The sequence below is a fragment of the Diplotaxodon limnothrissa genome, linkage group LG2 (genome assembly GCF_057381915.1).
Source record: "Diplotaxodon limnothrissa isolate DT_005_m linkage group LG2, D_limnothrissa_male_GT1.1, whole genome shotgun sequence".
Lineage (NCBI taxonomy): Eukaryota > Metazoa > Chordata > Actinopteri > Cichliformes > Cichlidae > Diplotaxodon > Diplotaxodon limnothrissa.
This window is the reverse complement of record NC_140597.1, coordinates 6887968-6905744: the sequence shown is the minus strand read 5'-3', so window position 1 is coordinate 6905744 and position 17777 is coordinate 6887968. Positions and strand designations below refer to the sequence as shown.

Below are 17777 nucleotides of genomic sequence, written 5' to 3'. Positions count from 1 at the left end.
CTGTTAAGTAATTTCCAAGGTGACATTAAAGCTTGTCATTTTAAACAGTCAGACTCCTTTCAGGGTCCTTTCTGTCAGAGTCAGGGTCCTTTCAGTCTGTGATGCAAACAGTAGTTCAGTCAATTACAATGTCCAGCTGTCCACAATAGCACTAACGTAACTTTAACTTAATAACTGTCGCTCATCAAACAATTTCAGACAACTTCTCTGCAGTTTAAAGTTACTGTAATACCTGTCACTAATTGACAATTATGCAGCTGTTATCAGTGCTAAATGCTTCATTTGCATACCATGAATGTATTTGAATGTAACTTAAAAGGCTAAAACATAACATTATCCTAATATTTTAATGAATGAATAAATGACTTGCATAAAATTAACCCAAATTTTTTCTTTAATCTAATGATATCATATTTTTCCTTTTTTCTTTTCTTATGTATGTTTCAATGGTGCATACTACCAATTGTGGTCAGAAGTTGAATGCAATTTTATTAGTTTCTTTATACTGTTCTTTGTCCAGCGTGAAATGATTTTACATTCGAATTTTGAATAAGTGATGTTGAAGGTTCTGTAGTGTCTTTTAACTTGATCATGCCAATGCCTATTAACTTCTTGTTAGGAGTCATGATTTACTGCTACTGGTAGTTTCTCTGTGTCAGCATAAAAACGATTTGTTTGACAGCACTGAATATTCAGAACAATGCTAAAGGAACTCAGTGAAGATCTGAGAATGAGAATTTTAGATTTACATAAGTTATGTAGGAAGGTCTCTTGGAGTCATTTCTAATCAACTGCAGATTTGAAAATCATCAGCACAAACAATTGTACTCAACCTGTTAAGCCCCCAGTAGTTTTCTGATCTCCGCGTCTCCTTCCTTTTGCACCCATCTTTGGGTGCGTGGGTGCTTAAGAGGTTAAATATATGTTATTTGGCTGTGAACGATTAACCACTCTGCCAAGGTCCCAAGGTGTTACTCTGAAATGAGAGGAAATTGGTTTGGATGTTCAGGAATAACCCAAAAACAGACAGATGTTTCGAGGAGGTGAGGCTTTTAAACCACTGTCAGTCATGATGATGTAACATGATCCAGGGCTGTTTTACTCCCAGTGGTCCTGGGAAATTGTCCAAAGTTGATGCAGTGACGAAGGAGGACTATTTCTAAATTCTTCAGCTTCACTCAAATTAATGGCTAGACTGTTGACACTTGAACACAGTTGGGTTCACTAACAAGTCAATGAAGCCAAACTCATCAAAACTGATTTTGAAGTAGATTGGAGAAAATCCAAAATAAAGTAAAATTGTGCACTCAATTCCTGTTTATAAAAGTCATTAAAGATTTTGCTGTTCAGGCAAAAGAACAATTCAAAGAAAAAATTTAAGTGTTTGGAAACTTTTTGTAAACTAATGTAAACTTTTGACCCAATAAATGTTACCAAAGGGTTTTTGTTTGTTTTTTAATAATCGCCAGTTCAGAGTGTGTGTTAGTAACTCTAACCTCTGGCTGTGAACACAGAAGCCCCACCCACATGATTTTCAAACCGTCTGTTGATAATGGGTAACCAATCAGACAAAAGCTAGTTTAAATGGAGTGCAAAAAGAGCTAAATGGTTTGTTTCAAACAGAAGATAAACTTGAGGGCTGCATTAAAGCCTCAATGTAAGATAAATAGGAATTATGTTGAGCTGTGGCTCATGAAAAGCTGCTTAAGTAGAAAGCAACAATGAAAAAGATGGAACTGAAAGTGAGGATAATGGGTCTCCTTTAGTGGAGAACAAAGATGGATTAATTATAAGGCTTAGCTGAGTCAGATGTTTTAGATCAAGAACGTGGGTTGAAAAAAACTTTGGCGATCACAAATTTTGCAAACCCCCCCCCCAGTGTTTTAGTTTTACATTTTTCCTAAAATTCTTTGTACCTTGCTTTCTTTATGATGAAGACAGCTAACAAATATTATAAATCTCACAAAGGCATTGTTTCCCAGCGTGTTTGACCTGATCATCAAAGGAAGCTACTTGATATAGGGCGTCTAAGATCCCTTTGCTTTTTCTTATAAACCTCATGTTGCTGCACTGTTTTGTTGCAGTCTGCATAAATATACTTTCAGTTCTCGAAACTATGCAAAAATGATCTCTGTTGGGGAGTATGTTAATGACAATTTCTGGGTTCTGACCTGCTGACTTTGGCCTTTTTGTTCTACTTTCTGCTAAAGAATTTGTGCTCACTGGTTTTGCTTAGTCAGCCTTGGCTGTGTTGACTTCACAAATATTAATTTCTCTGCTATCCAGCCTCATTCTAACTGCAGTTTAAAAAAAAAAAAGGAAATTCCGGTGAGCCAGCTGACAGGAACGACTCTTTCAAACTCAAAAATTGTTGCTAAAAACTTTTATTAGCATGTGACTTTTATATAATTTACAGTCTGCTATCACCACTCACATATCATGACTATTAAGTCCACCCATATGTCAGTATCCACAGTGTCTCAAAGTGTTATTGAGTCCTTTAACAAAACTTGCATGGTATGGGAGTCTGTTGTCATTAGGTCAGATTTTTTCAGTTTCTCTTGTTTTCTTCTTGTTTTTAGTGTAGTAGATGCATGGAAATAAAAGAATACCACCTAAGCTGAGGTATTGTAGCAGAAGTTGTGGTGTGTTTACAAATGACAGTTCATGTCATAGCACGTTACAATAAAAATATTGTACTACTCCGTGATAAAACAATAAGCAGAGGAGAAACAAATTGACTGGCTGCTCTGAAAAGAAGCATCAGCTGCAATGAAGTTTCACAGAGCGAGACTCATGCATTATATTTCAAGTAAACAGATTGTATTCAGCCACTGGTAGAACATGATCTATAATCTCAGTGGGTGTATACAAGACAAGTTACATTTCTACCCTAAGGGTCCCATTGAAGATTTGGCATCATGGATTTCTGTCCACATTTTGAAAAACAATAGGTCATCAATAAAGGAATTGCTGTGTACGATCCCTCATTTGTCTCTGTTGTCAGCTGATGGCCAGACAGTTGGATGTGCATACTGATAACAGATGACTCTGCCCTTCGCTGACCCTGCTGGTGACGGAGGATGCCTCGCTGTGCGACGCAAATTCACTGAATAATCATTACGCCAGTGCACCGCGGGGAATTAATAAACTAGCAAATTGACTGGCTCCAATCAGGTCACAGTGTACACACTTGTATCCCGTCTAAATCCTCTGTGACGGATAGAGCATAATGCGGGCTATGTGTGGGGGGATTGTTTGGGATATGAATGAGGCGCACCACTTTAAGTCATTTTGTTTACCCTGACGTGTGACTGCTAAAACTGAAGGCAGATATTCATGAAGGCTTCTGATTGAAAGCCTCAAAAGTGAAACTGTAGAAGTCTTTCAGCTGATTCTTCTGATGTTCTAGGAAGTTTTGAAATTATGCAGTATGTTTTTTTTAAACATCTCTAGACTCATTGTCTTTAAATACATATAATTATACAAACTATTATCATAAAAACAAAAGCCTGAAACTATTGTGATTTCCGCTCATATCTATCTCTGTAGAAGGAGACTTTACAAAAGTAAAAGTTGTTTTTAATAAATGGAAGAATAAAGTGATGCTAACGACAAAGAATGTAATGGATCCGGTCTCAGAAGCAAAGCTATTTCTTTAATGCATTTCTATAACCATCTGCTGCAGTTGTCTGTGAATAGATGGTGTTGATCTTGGTTTCTCTGTGAATGAATCGAGCACTATACTGTCCCGCTCAAAGCTAAATATGTCATAGATTGTAATTAATGCAGTGAAGCACCTCTCTGTAGTCAATATTTATTGGTTGGTAGTGAACAGCTTGTGTGCAGCGTGAGTAAAATCTGTGCATGCTGGTCTGCTTACACCTTATTTTGTTATTTTTCTATTTTACATGACAGTTTTCCAGTTAAGTTGGGCATTCTTATGTGGAGGAAATTAAGTGAAACTTTGTGATCTACGAGTTGTGATCGTGTGCAGCTAATTTGCATTGGGTAATATGGTTCTGAGTAAATGAAATGCCTAATGCAGTATGTTCACTGGCAACTTGCCGAAATAGCTATGTAAGAAATAATCTTGCTTTAGGAGTGGATAATGGGAAGGAAAACAAAAATGCATTGACATTATATATTTTTTAGATATTCGGTGCTCTGCAGTGACAGTGGTCGGAGAGGAAATTACATTATGTGAACATTACCAGTAGAAGCCTAGTTGTTACGATAATTCTCAGGCAAAGTAGACAAAATGTAGCTCTTATTTTAATATTTAATCTACTTTTTTAATAATGCTTTGGAAGAGTTGATAGCTAAATATGGGTTAGAAGTCAGTTCGAGTATAGGTATGTACTAAAATCTACTCTTAAACATGAACTGGAACTAAAGTGGTAAAGACTGTAGTATTGCTAAACACCAACATTTTTGTTTTCTTTGCGTTGTTCTTGATAGCTATCATGCATTCTCATTATTCCCAATACAGAAGAGAGTGTATGTAAGGGGGGGTGAGTGTCTTTCTCGGCAGCAAAGAAATGCTTTGGATGCTGTTATTGACTTTTATCTTTTCTGAAACACCAATCTGCTTCACAGCTAAGTCATTTCAGCTGGTTGTAAGCCACTTAAACTTTATCAAATGCTATAGTCACAAAACAGTAACCGGAGACCATTGCATGGCCAATATTATAATGACTCTGTGCAATGAACTTACGATCTTGTCCTTTTAGAAATGGTTGCTATGAAGATGGGCATCAGAGTCTGTGACAACTTGCCATGAGTTGCCATATTAAAAGTTACTTTGATGATAGGTGGTGATATAATGACAATAAGGTGTAATCAGTCATCTGTGTATGATTGGGGTCCTGTTGTACTGTCTGCATCCAGAAATTCTCATTAACTACATAGATTCAGAGTCTAGCCAAAACCTCATAGATCTGAAACAGAAAAAAAATCTCCATAAATAGCAACGTAGTTGTTAGGGAATTTAATAAAAGTATCACATTGATGATCAACAACCTTGCTTTTATACAGCAATTAAACCAGAGTACAACCAGTTGACAACTAGTGAAGTCAGGTTGGACTCATTGGTGCAGAATGACGTAAATCGATTGCAGCATGTTGGCATTCTGCCATCTGTCCGCATTTATCAATTTGATGGAATTGTTTGGAGACTTTCATCAGACTTTAAGTGATCACAATCAGTTTTAGCTCAACTGCAATTTTTAGGTTGCCTCCTGCTTTTGCAGCAGCGACCTGTGCAATCACCTTGCAGTCTCAATATCTGGGGGAAGAGTTGGTCGCTGCAACTACTTGGTCATTGAATGTGAAATTTTTTTTGCATCCGCAAATTCTTTTTGTGGGGTTTCCTATGAGTTGCAGTGAGATTACTGTCTTATTTGTATTTGAGTAGGACTGAGCCAAAAAACAAAATTGTCTCAAATGAAAATTAGATGTAGTTTTAAAAACTATGATTAAAAACCCAGAACAAGAGCAGATTCTCAGAACTGAAAAATGTTTCTATCGATCACATAAAACATTTTTAAAAAATGTCATCTGTTATGAGAATAATTTCCATTTAATTTCATGTTGAATATTTGAGGAATTTCTCCAGCTCTCTGATAAAGCTGGAGAAAATAGAAAATAAATAACTACAAAAAAGGAAGATACAGCTTGTTGTGACACATAGTCTCTTATAGTGTAAGGGCCTCGATAGGGAAGTACATCAATCAAACAACTGTATCGCTATTGGCTCTTCTGTATTGTGTGTGTTTGTGTGTTTTCATAGTCATAAAGCCAGTTCCACCTCTTTAATATGCACAAGGCATGTTGCGATTGTGTTCATTAAAACAGAATTCATGACACTCCTCCATAAGGCTGTTTGCCATGGTGGGCTTTCATTCATTAACACCAGTTGGTGGTCTGTATGAAGGTGTGTGTGTGTGTGTTTAAATATGTATGTGTTCTTTTTATTTATTTTGTTTTTTTTATTTTATATTTTATTACAGCCTTTATGATGTCCCTTTTGTCATGTGAAAGAAAAAGGTTGAACTATATTTGCAGGGTAGTGTTATTACTTTGGTAGTTTTTAAATAAGGGTACACTAAGGCCTATAAATACAGTGACCTTTTCTCTATTGGAGTAGGTAGTGGACAAAGCTATAATCATTTTCCGTGTAGTCATTGCCTGACTTCCCTTACGTTCATCAGGGTGCAGCCTTGAGAGGTATGATTGAGGTTATTTTTTTCATTTTTTTTTCCTTCTGCGCTCAACATACCCCTCCGCCTCTTGTGGACTATTCCAAAGGGCAATGTAAGAGCGGGCAGGCTGCTATTAGAAAGCCAATATATTTGATATGGTTCATGGGTTACTGTACGGACTGATCTGTGGCCTGTCAAGTCGTGTTAGTGTTCATACAGGTTGAAAAGGCAGACCACAGAGAAAATCACACTGACCTTGCACTCATAAAACCCCTTGTAAATGAAGTCATCCTCACAAATCACACAGCTTCATGATTTTATTTATGTTTGCTGCTGAATCACCATATAAGCTGTGATGTTTGGCTCTCTTATTACGTCTTTTCCTCCTTTTTTCCCCTCCTCCACACAGTGGTCAGAGATCAGGGTTTGTTGCAGAACTGCAACCTTATAGTCTTCCAGAAATAAATCTGTTACTCAAGGACACCTTTCACACATACGGGTTTTGGTTATTTTTTCATTTTAAATCCTCAATTCCTTAACCCTAGAATTCAATGAATACTGAATGACATTGTAGCCCTTGCTATTTTAAGGGTCACTTTATTTGAAAATACATTGGTTACTGCAAAATACAAGCTGCTCCATCTCTTCTGGTCATTCAGTTCCCACTTGCAGCAAGGTGGAGGTACTGCACATGTACACTGAGGGGCACATTGACCTTGTAAACAAACCCTCTCCTTGTGGTTTCCAATCAAAGTTATTAGAGTTTTGTATTTTTCATGAGTTTTTATTCATATTTAATTTCAAATTTTTTCTTTCCATCCATTTTTAATTTGTTAGTTTCAAGAGTGGGTCCATTTAATATTTATTGTTTGAAATATTTAGTTTTAGTTCGTTTAGTTTAAGCTTTCAATTTATTATGATATGGTTAGTGTTTGGCATGGCAAAATGTTTTACGTTCAGACAAACACTGATGCCTTAACGTACTGGACTTGTAAAAGTCATGCTTGTATTTTGTGCATAAAAATAATTTTCAGACTCACCTCTTATGCAGCCATTGACATGCTCATCTGTAATGGCTTTCACAGTACAAAAACCTGTCCTGTAAACATGTCAAGTGCCAGTAAACATCTGGACCAAAGCCTCCTCATCCTTGTTCTGTTGCCACATTTGATCAAACTGACAAAACCTAAAGCTAACAAGAGTTTGTCTGCATTTTAGTTCATTTTAGGAACACAACAATGTATCAGTGCTTTTTTCTTAAAATCGAGTTTTCTTTGGGTTTTTTTACCATTTAAGTTTAGTTTAGTTTTAAGTATACTGACCTTGTTTCTAACCTTGTTTGTCAACTTAATTGGTAGGGAGCTGTTAATTCATTTAGGGACTTTTCTTAAACAGTTCATAATTTATTTTAAAAGATCCAAATGGTTAGAAAAATATAATGAATACCAACAAAAATAATACTGGAAAAGTTTATATATTGATTAATTATGACATTATCACTAGTCTATATCTTGTAGGAAATAATCGCTACGATTGAGATGAAACACCAGGTTTTTAAAAGATGTTCTCATGGTTACCATGGTTTTGTTCTACAGAACAAAATGATATTTAGAAATGAAATAATAATACCGTGTCACATATTATACTATACTATACTGTGAATGACTCTCATTGTTCCTGTTCCTGTTCTTTTGCACAGTTATAGTTACATTCTCTCTTGAACCTCTGTGCACATGTATGTTGAGTTTTGCCTAAGAAGGGAGCACACAGGGAAAATTTCCCATTATGATAACCTTAAATCAAAAATTTGAAACGAGTTTGTGTAAAGGATATTGATCTTTTTTAGGTAGCTCTTGCACTTTTGCCAGTGTTAGATGTTAACTTAGATAGGCCACGCTGAAAAAGGTTTAGCCTAGGTAGTAGACCAAGATCATAGAAACCATCAAAAGACCATAGAAATTCTGTAGCTTGTATTGACGACAATGAAAATATTCATTAGTGAAGCAAAGACGGTGAATCCCAAATTTATAGAACTGCACTGTTTTCTTGTCACATTCCTAGGCTTATAAAATATTTGAAACCTCAAAGCAGAAAAGTGGAATAAAAGAGCTGCTGGATCCATTCACCATAAGGGTGGAGTCTTTGAACTACTAAAGTTAACTGATTGATTGATTGACTGATTGATTGTTATTGTAAATATGCTTGTCTAGTTAATCATTTTCTTTCATCAGTCCACTCAGTGGGAGGTTTTCAGGACACACGGGTGTAAATATGAATTTAAAAAAAGAAATGTATTTCTTTGCTTTTTCCTACTGTGAATGGTTTACAGTGAACTTGACTTGCATAATTTATGGATCTCACTGACACTTTGAGTTGAGAAAAACACCTTCCTGTATTGATGGGAATTCCCCGAGGGGCTAGGGGACAGTGAAAAAGCCTGAATTAGATCCAGCCCTTGACAGGAGCCTAAATCCAGGCTTTTGATTTGTGTCTGGCAGGAACCTGTTTAGATCACGAGTTAAAGTCAGACAGAAGTGTAATGCTCTACGCCCCATTGTGTGTTTTCTAGGCTTTATGGGGCACAACAGCTATCCGGGTCCATGTGAACACAAGTACTGTGGCTTGGGACGCCATTGTGTGGTCAATCATGAGACCGACCAAGGGGAGTGCAAGTGCTTGGATCACTGCAAACCACACTACAAGCCGGTGTGCGGTTCAGATGGGAAACTCTACCAGAACCATTGTGAGCTCCACCGAACCTCGTGCATCAGAGGACACAGGATTACCATCATGCACAGTGAAGAGTGCTTCTACAAAGGTAAGAAGCTTTGTGACATATTTCTCATGACAGATGTGTTATCTAGTCCACCTTGTACCTTTAGTAATGAACAGTATATGAAGTCAAAATGGCCCCGTCACTTGCAGGATTTAACATATTTAAGTTGCCATTAGAAATACCTTTGGATACACCCACTGCTTATTGTAACAATGTTTTACATCAGTAAAAAGTCCTGATTTGAGCAAATCTTCTTTAAGCAAATCTGTTCACTTGACAGTCATCTTGGTAATACTTCTGAGAGGTTATTTGGGCAATGTTTTTTTAAAGGCAGTGCTTAAATATGGTGGTTACCTGGCGATAAAAATTGCATGTGTAGGAAACGTCTAGAAAAACTTTACATTTTGTCTCTATCTTTGCTGTTGTGAAATTCCATCCATCCATTTTCTTCCGCTTATCCGGGGCTGGGTCGCGGGGGCAGCAGCCCAAGCAGAGAAGCCCAGACCTCCCTCTCCCCAGCCATCTCCTCCAGCTTATCCGGCAGAACACCAAGGTGTTCCCAGGCCAGCCGAGAGATATAATCTGTCCAGCGTGTGCTGGGTCTCCTCCCGGTGGGACATGCCCAGAAAACTCGCCCAGGAGACGCCCAGGGGGCATCCTTGTCAGATGCCCGAACCACCTCAGCTGGCTCCTTTCGATGTGGAGGAACAGCGGCTTTACTCTGAGCCCCTCCCGGATGGCTGAACCTCTCACCCTATCTCTAAGGGAGAGGCCAGCCACCCTTTGGAGGAAACCCATTTCCGCCGCTTGTATTCACGATCTCATTCTTTCGGTCACGACCCACAGCTCATTGAGAGCTTCGCTTTTACACTCAGCTCTCTCATCCCAGATCCGGAGTGGAAATTTCCACATAGATTTCAACTGATGATTTTATGGGGTATTACAACATATAGAAATTTGTTGTTGTCATTAATATGTTCTTTCTCACAAAAATTGACTGTGAGTCAGAGCCTGTTTAACGAGCCATGGTTGGTGTAGGTAAAAATGTACACAGTAAAGCAGTTATCCAGTATGGCATCTGCATTTTCATCTTGTCATAGAGAAAATAATGATGTTGTTGAATTCATGTGGGAGTTTTATACAAGCAAACATCAAAAGCAGCATAGTAATTAGCAAGATATCAGCAGAACAGTTATGGTTGTGAAAAAGATGCATGCTTTGCTTCACATTTAGATATGTCATGTCAAAATTCAAGCAGATGATGTTAAAAAAAATCTGCCTGAATAACCAAATCAAAATTAACACATTACTGAACATGCAGACATCCATGACATTTTATTTACATTTACACTACCATATTAATACCGCATAGTGAAAGGAGCTTAACAAAGAGGACGCTACCTGAAACCAGTCATATAGCTCTCTCTGGTTTGCAAAGCACACTTTAGAGGTAGGAGCAGGTGGTAGTGCTGTTGTGTTCATATTTCCCCAGAGAAGGCTGACTGCATTCTACCATTGATTGTATAAACATACCAATTATTCTTAGTCCCCGGAAACAGGCTCTTCTCCCTTCACAATGCTAGACATCACTGAAGTAAAAGCTCCTGACACTCTGCACCTTTTCCTTTCAGGTCAAAGGGGATTGATGAAAAATCCTTACATACAGCATATGCATAATATTCATGAGAGACTGCATCTGCATTGATTTGACAGGGTTTCTCCACATACTTGTTAACTTTGAAAAGTAACTTCACAAGAGACTAGGAATGGTGCTTGGATCTATATAGTGTCGCACATGAAACTCTCTGCGGTCCTCCTTACAGAGAGTTTTGAGGACAACATTCTCGGGATGTAAAACCAAAATAAACCAAAACAAAAACAAACAGCACATCCTCCTTACCCAAGTATGCCTTCTTCCACTACTGAAATGTTCAATTTAAAGATGAACAAAGCCTAAGTGTAGGTAGGAAAACAAGCATTTACATCAATTCCCTTTACAATACAAGAGCCGGCATACAAACCATCTTAAAACTGCAGCCTCATGACTTGGAATACGTTAAGGGAGCAAAAAAGCGATGCAGGTAAGGCAGTGTTAACACTTGAGCATGCATTTTATCCTAAAAACACAAAACGGCATCTAGATCAATGATCCTCCTGTGAGTGACTGTCCTAACTAGCTTGCCACATGTGCCCTGTCCTGTCAGGCTATCCCCTCCCCACTCATCAGCATCTGTTCGGAATGCAGAGTGGGATATTTGACCAGTGTCAGGTGATCAATATCAGATCAACAAGAGCCAAAAGAAGGGGGGGAAACAAAGGCTCTTTTTTTTCCTTCTTTTTTTAAACATTGCATCCTTTGTTCAGTCCGGATAGTTTTTCTTTCTGCTGTGACTGATATGTAATCAATTTCTCATCGGATAAAAGCTCCAGGGAGAGGACACAGGAGCCTGTTGGAGCGATTAGTAATCACAGTATTATTTTTCTCCTCTGCACTTTAAAATATTTAGAAATTAAACCATAAATTATATTTTTAAAAATTGTTTGTGATTTTAAACTTTACATTGGAAAACAAAGCGATTGCTTAAATGTTAGACAGCTTCAGGGAATTTGTTCTTTGTTGCAAGTACAAAAGGCAGCATAGCAGCGAGAGGAAAGGAATAATTGAGCAAATGTAATAGGGCTTACAGCCAGATCTAGATGTAATTATGATCCAGGGATTATTAGTGGGTAAAGCAGAATGTGCCCTCAATGGCATGTTAAATATGTTACTTGATTATTTGTCCTCCAGGTAATGGGTCCAATTTATGTAGCAACAGGAAGATATATACTCATTATCATAGCATAATAATGACTTTTCCTCCCTTCTTTCAGCATTAGCTGCCTCTAAAGCGCTTGCTTGGGTCCAGACCTTTGAGACTGTGGACTGTTTCTTTTGGTGCTGTGACATAAAACAGCAGTTTCTAAAAAAGAACAGTCATCAACTTGTCGGTTGACTAACAATTAACCAATCAGAACCATGAGTGAGATTAAAGCTGTATTAAAGCTTTCATTAGTAGAGGGTCAAGTTGTGCTCTGTCACAGGGATGATTTAAATGGCCAGTTCTTACTTAAAAAAACAAAACAAAACATCCCCAGATATTGTTACTGAACAGTTAATTGGGGAATGGAATTGGACTGGTGTATATGGCATTTTATTTACCACAGCATTGCAAATTTAGAATTGGTAATTAAGTTTTTAAGCATCACTTGCACCACTGTGCTGCAAACTGTAGTAAGGTGCACATTGTACTTCTTTTTTTGAAATTGCATAAATTCAGGCTGATATTTATTGCTTGGCTAAGGAAAATCAAGTCCCTTATCCCATGACATTATTGATTGTGCACAATGTAAGACTGAAGATCTGACAAATCTAATGTTAGACTAAAGAGTTAAAGTTACCTTATTATATACAATAAAGCTTTCATTTAGATTTGGAAGATAGCTAAGCCATTTGTGAAAAGCTTCTTTTTCTTCTTTTCTCTAATGAAGAAAGCTGTTTAAACCAAAGAATTCTTACAAAATTGGAGGGACTAATGCTAATAAACCTGCCGTGCTCGGAAACAATATACATTTTTCCTCTATTCGGTTTGTTTTTACCATAAGCAGTATATAGAAAGTCATTTAGAAAAAATCAGATTATAAATCTGAATAGACAAGGAATAATGACTAACTATAGATATTGGCAAAGATATGCACTCCCTTCATGCTTCTTGGTTAACACTTTCAAGCATAATCTGTCATTCTAAAGTGAAAAGGAAAAAAATCAAGGTAAGTAGTTCACAGTTCCAATATTTGATCAATAAACAATGAATTGAAACTAAGTTTACTGGGTTCATGCTGCTAGGATCTTAGTGTTGAATTTGAGGAGGTGGTTTATGATGAACATGTTTGGCGCATATTTTTCTAAAGGCTTTTTTAAAACTGATGCTGCCCTTGTCCTTCTTTGGATGCGAATCATAGGTATTATTCAGATATGCTATATTGAATTACTGTTGAATATTGAATTAATACACAGAAGGTTTATCTTATACAGCATAAGGTGCGGTATACTGTTCAACATATTAATCTTGCTGTATTAGGTGACAATTGGTTGTTTACTTCGAAACACAATGCTATAACTGTCATGACATGCAAGAGCTACTAACGCTTTGTTGGCTGGGACAAATTGGTTCATATTTTTGTTGCTGTTGGCTATACAGATGCTGATAAAATGATGACTGTCAAACAGTCATCTGCCAATCACATACCAACACACATTTGTTAGTCTAACTATCTATATTACTTATAATAATTATAATGGATTGCATTTATATAGCGCTTACTTATATATTCAGTTTTCCCTTGAGTACTGTATATGATAGTTGAGAATTAAAAAAAAATCTAAATGCTGATCTGAATATGTTCATCAGCGTTACCCATGATGCCATGGTGCCTTGATTTATTAATAGATGCTGTTAAACTGTACAGTTATTTAAATGTCATTGTGATGTCTTAATGAGACCACATATCATCAGCAGACAAGCCCAGGATCTCTTGATCACTGAAGAGATTTTGCTTCATTTTAATTTGACAGACAGACAATTAGCCCTCTAGGCCAGCTTTAACATAGAGCCATGAAAATGATTGCTTTTGAACTGACATCCATATGCATAAAAAGTTGAGTCACTCTTGGTTCTGGTCCTAGCTGGATGGATCTATGTTGGAAATGGACAGGGCTTGTCAGCCAAACATTTGCTGGGCCTTTTATCTATTATGAAAGACAGGATAAAAAATGACAGCCATGTGTTGACTGAAGCTTCTCGTTAGCACCGGGGAGAACACATGACCCCCATTTTCCTCTCACACTGCACGGCAACTTAACCAGGATCGAATCTGATTGAAAATTAAGTGGTGCACAAAAGCCTGTCCAATCTGTGGAGGGCAATGTGGGCATGAAGACGAGCAATCTCTGCAGCGAGCAATTGCCACAAGTGGAGACAATTAGGGCTACGGTTGCGCCACATCAAGCAAGTGGTTACAGTGCATTAAGTGCATCCAATTATGTGGGAGATCATACATTGAGGAAAAACTTTAGACATTCAGCTTCCAGTAAAATTCCTGCACCAGTCCTTCTTAATTTTTTATTTACTACTAACTGTATTGTTGCATTGCATCACTTACTTTGCTGTTGCATGCTGCAAGATGGATGAAGTTTTACTCTTTGATCCTGTCTGTGTTTCAGCTTTGGGGATGAACTGATGTTATTACTTGACATCATACCTGTATGAAGTGAAATGGTGTGCTGGAGACTTCTGGCAGTTGCATAACATATTGGTTTGAGCATTTTGGAAGAAGACACATTTTTTCTCTGTGATTTGATAGAGTTAGAATTATTGCCATAGGCTCAGAATATAAATGAATTCTCCATTCCTGTGAACATGTGCAAGATCATGTGGTTCAGTCCAGCGTTTTTTTCAAGGTTACTGGATTAAAAAACAAAACAAAAATAAACCGAACAAATACATGACCATGTTTCAGAGTTACAATTTTCCAGTATTTGTTAATGAACAAGATATACATTATAATTTCACAACTCCTTCTCATGCTAGAATTAGTGTCAAAATATTTTAATTGAAATATATTCTAGATGTTTAATATTGTTTTATTATATCGCCTTACCATGGTATTGTGATTGGTGATTATTGTTTTTATTCTGCTGATAATCTTGAATTTTGAAGCAACTTGCTGTAATATAGTAATTATAACAGATATTTCTTGTGTAACTTTAATTTTACCAAACGATTAATATAACATAGGCTCTCTAAATAGGATTTACGATTTACGGTTTTAGAGACTTCTTATACGGGCAGAAGTGAAACTGTCTAAAAATGACTAAAATGTCAGCTTCAAGGTTTTACACACAAGTTTCAGTTTCAGGTTTCAATATTTGGTATATCACCAAGTAATAGGCTGTGTTATATTTTCTGAATGAAGACCCAAGAGGTGGCATACATAATAAAAACAGAATTAGAAGAATTAGGCCATGTCAGAGAGGCTGTTTTAAAAGGGAAGTAACCAGTGGCTGAAAGCAGGATCATTAGTCGGAAAAGACTTCCATGAAAGTTGAACCAATTTAGGTCATGGCCATGGACAATAATACCCAGTCTCATAGTCCACAGATTAAAAACATAGAATCAGAATCAGAATAAGAAAGGGTTTTATTGCCAAATGTTGAGCGGGTTTACAACATTAGGAAATTGCTGCGGTGCTTCAGTGCAAACATACTGTTATAAATACTGTTATAAATTAAGCTTAAATAGACATGAAAATAAAAATGAGAATAAGAATTAAAAGTGCTAAGTAGATAGATAGATATATACATGATATATACATGAGTGCAGGTGGTGATCAGTGCCAAACATGGAATGATGCAGTGAACACAGCGTAGGGTCATGTGTTAGTGGCGGGAACAGTCATATGGTTATTGTTCATGTGTCCAACAGCAGAGGGGAAGAAACTGTTCTTATGGCGAGAGGTTCTGGTGCGAATGGACCGGAGCCTCCTGCCTGAGGGGAGCAGGTCAAACAGACTGTGTCCAGGGTGAGAAGGGTCAGCTGAGATCCGAGCTGCACGCCGCAATGTCCTGGAGGTGTACAGGTCCTGCACACAGCAAAATCTCCAGTGTTAAATTAACACTGGAGAGTGTCTATATGGGTCCACACCTCTGAGTGTTAAATACAACACTGTTGAGTGTTAAATTAACACTTTTCACAGTGTTATATGTTTAAAAGTAACCTAGTCAGTTTTGAAGATTAACAATGGCTAACACTGAGCAGTGCTGATTTTCTAACACTGGAAAATAACTCAAAATGTTAGAAATATTCCAGTGTTAGAAAATCAGCACTGCTCAGTGTTAGCCATTGTTAATCTTCAAAACTGACTAGGTTACTTTTAAACATATAACACTGTGAAAAGTGTTAATTTAACACTCAACAGTGTTGTATTTAACACTCAGAGGTGTGGACCCATATAGACACTCTCCAGTGTTAATTTAACACTAGAGATTTTGCTGTGCAGAGATGGGAGTCTGCAGCCAATAGCAGTGAGATCAAGCAATACAAGAATGGAGTAAAAAGTATCAGCAATGCGTAAAACATCATTAAAAAGCCATGAAATAGCAGATTCCATGCTGCGGTATAATTTGAGACCACTTTGAAACACCATGACTTCAGACTTCAGACAATACAGTGCATAGATTGGTTAAAATTTGACTGATCTCTAGCACCTACATTGTTATACATACACACATGGACATAATGCTGCGTGTTTAAAATATCGTTGCGCTAAATCTGTTAAAAGATGGGAAATTCTGATTGTAAAAATCCATGACCCAGTTAAACAAAATAGCTTCTTGAAGCACCCAGAGGGACTGATTTGTGATATGCACATATTTGTCAACAGTTAGTAAAACGTGAAAGGTAGACGGGCTCAGATTAATTAAACCAATTAGATCTGAGTAATCTTAACTATAAAATATATAAGGGGCACACTGTATGTGTCAGAGCAGAAGGCATACATGATAGTAAGAAGATTTGGGGTAAGGGGACTGATGATAGAATTTTTGTCTCTGAAGCAAATTCTTGGCTTATGAGAATGATTTGTAATTCAGTCTGAAAAATATTTGTTTCGTGTAGCCTTAAAAGCATTTTGATATTAATCATTTGCCAAATTTGATACGACACTCAAAGACTGTCTTTTTCCCATGTCCACTCTGTTCTCCTGCCCTGCTGAGTGCCAAAGTAGACTCATTCTATCATATTTTATTATTATTACTATTTTATTTAATGCAGGACTGTAATAGTTACACTTAGGCTCTGTTTGTAAGTTTACGTTAGCATCATTTGTGCTTCAGTATATGAAAAAATGGGAATGAGGCTGCCCCCCAAAAGTGATGTCAAAATCACATGACTTGGCACCTGCAGTGATTGACAGTCTTAAAGAAACAGACTAGGATAGGGGAATGTTGCATGGATGAGAAATGTATGATGTTACTGATACGTGGCACTGATATGAAGATGTTACTGACTTGCTTGGAACGTGCAAGCAGAGAAAACTGGCTGCCACTGGGTCTAATTTATCTACTGCTTCTTTGTAAGGAAAAAAGAAGAGTGATTAGGAGCAGCACACCATTTGGATCATCAAAAAGATTTTAGGTGTCCCTTGTATTTTTGCATCCATGCATAGCTTGGCTTATAACAAAAGGTGAGAAAGAGTTTTTGCTTTTAAACTCCAGTGAATAACAAATATCCCCCCCCCCCCCCCCCCCCAAAACCTAAATTGTTAAGGACATTAAATCAACTCTTAATATTGTAGAGCAGTAGTTCCCAAACTACCGTACGCGTACCCTCGGGGGTACGCAAGTGGCTGTAGGTGGTACGCGTGGGTTGGGGTTGGAGTGGGGATCAAAAATTTTAAAAGCCGAAATTTGCGCTAATGAAGTTTTATTTGACTGTTAAATACATGACTATATACCATCCTCTGGTGTTCAGCAAAAAAATAGCTCTGACAAAATACATGGGCGTGATTTGCCCAAATGACCCAAATGACTGACACCTAACAGTTGAAGTTGCCTCCAAGCATTCAGTGCAGCGCGAAAATGGACAAGTGGTTAACAAGAAAAAAAGGCCCTACCACAGAGACACCGGCCACAACAACCAATAAGCTCATGTCTGAAGATGCATTTTCCAGTGACCGCACAGGTGATTGTTCAACAACAATGT

General features: G+C 37.5%; 1 protein-coding gene across 1 annotated transcript in view; it reads left to right on the top strand.

Annotated features, from left to right (window-relative positions):
- fstl5 (follistatin-like 5) overlaps positions 1–17777 on the top strand; it is a 183255-nt gene that overhangs the window by 39141 nt on the left and 126337 nt on the right. Inside the window, exon 4 of the mRNA XM_085360253.1 lies at positions 8773–9021. Coding sequence (XP_085216379.1) covers positions 8773–9021 — 249 coding nt within the window. The remainder of the gene's footprint in view (positions 1–8772; positions 9022–17777) is intronic.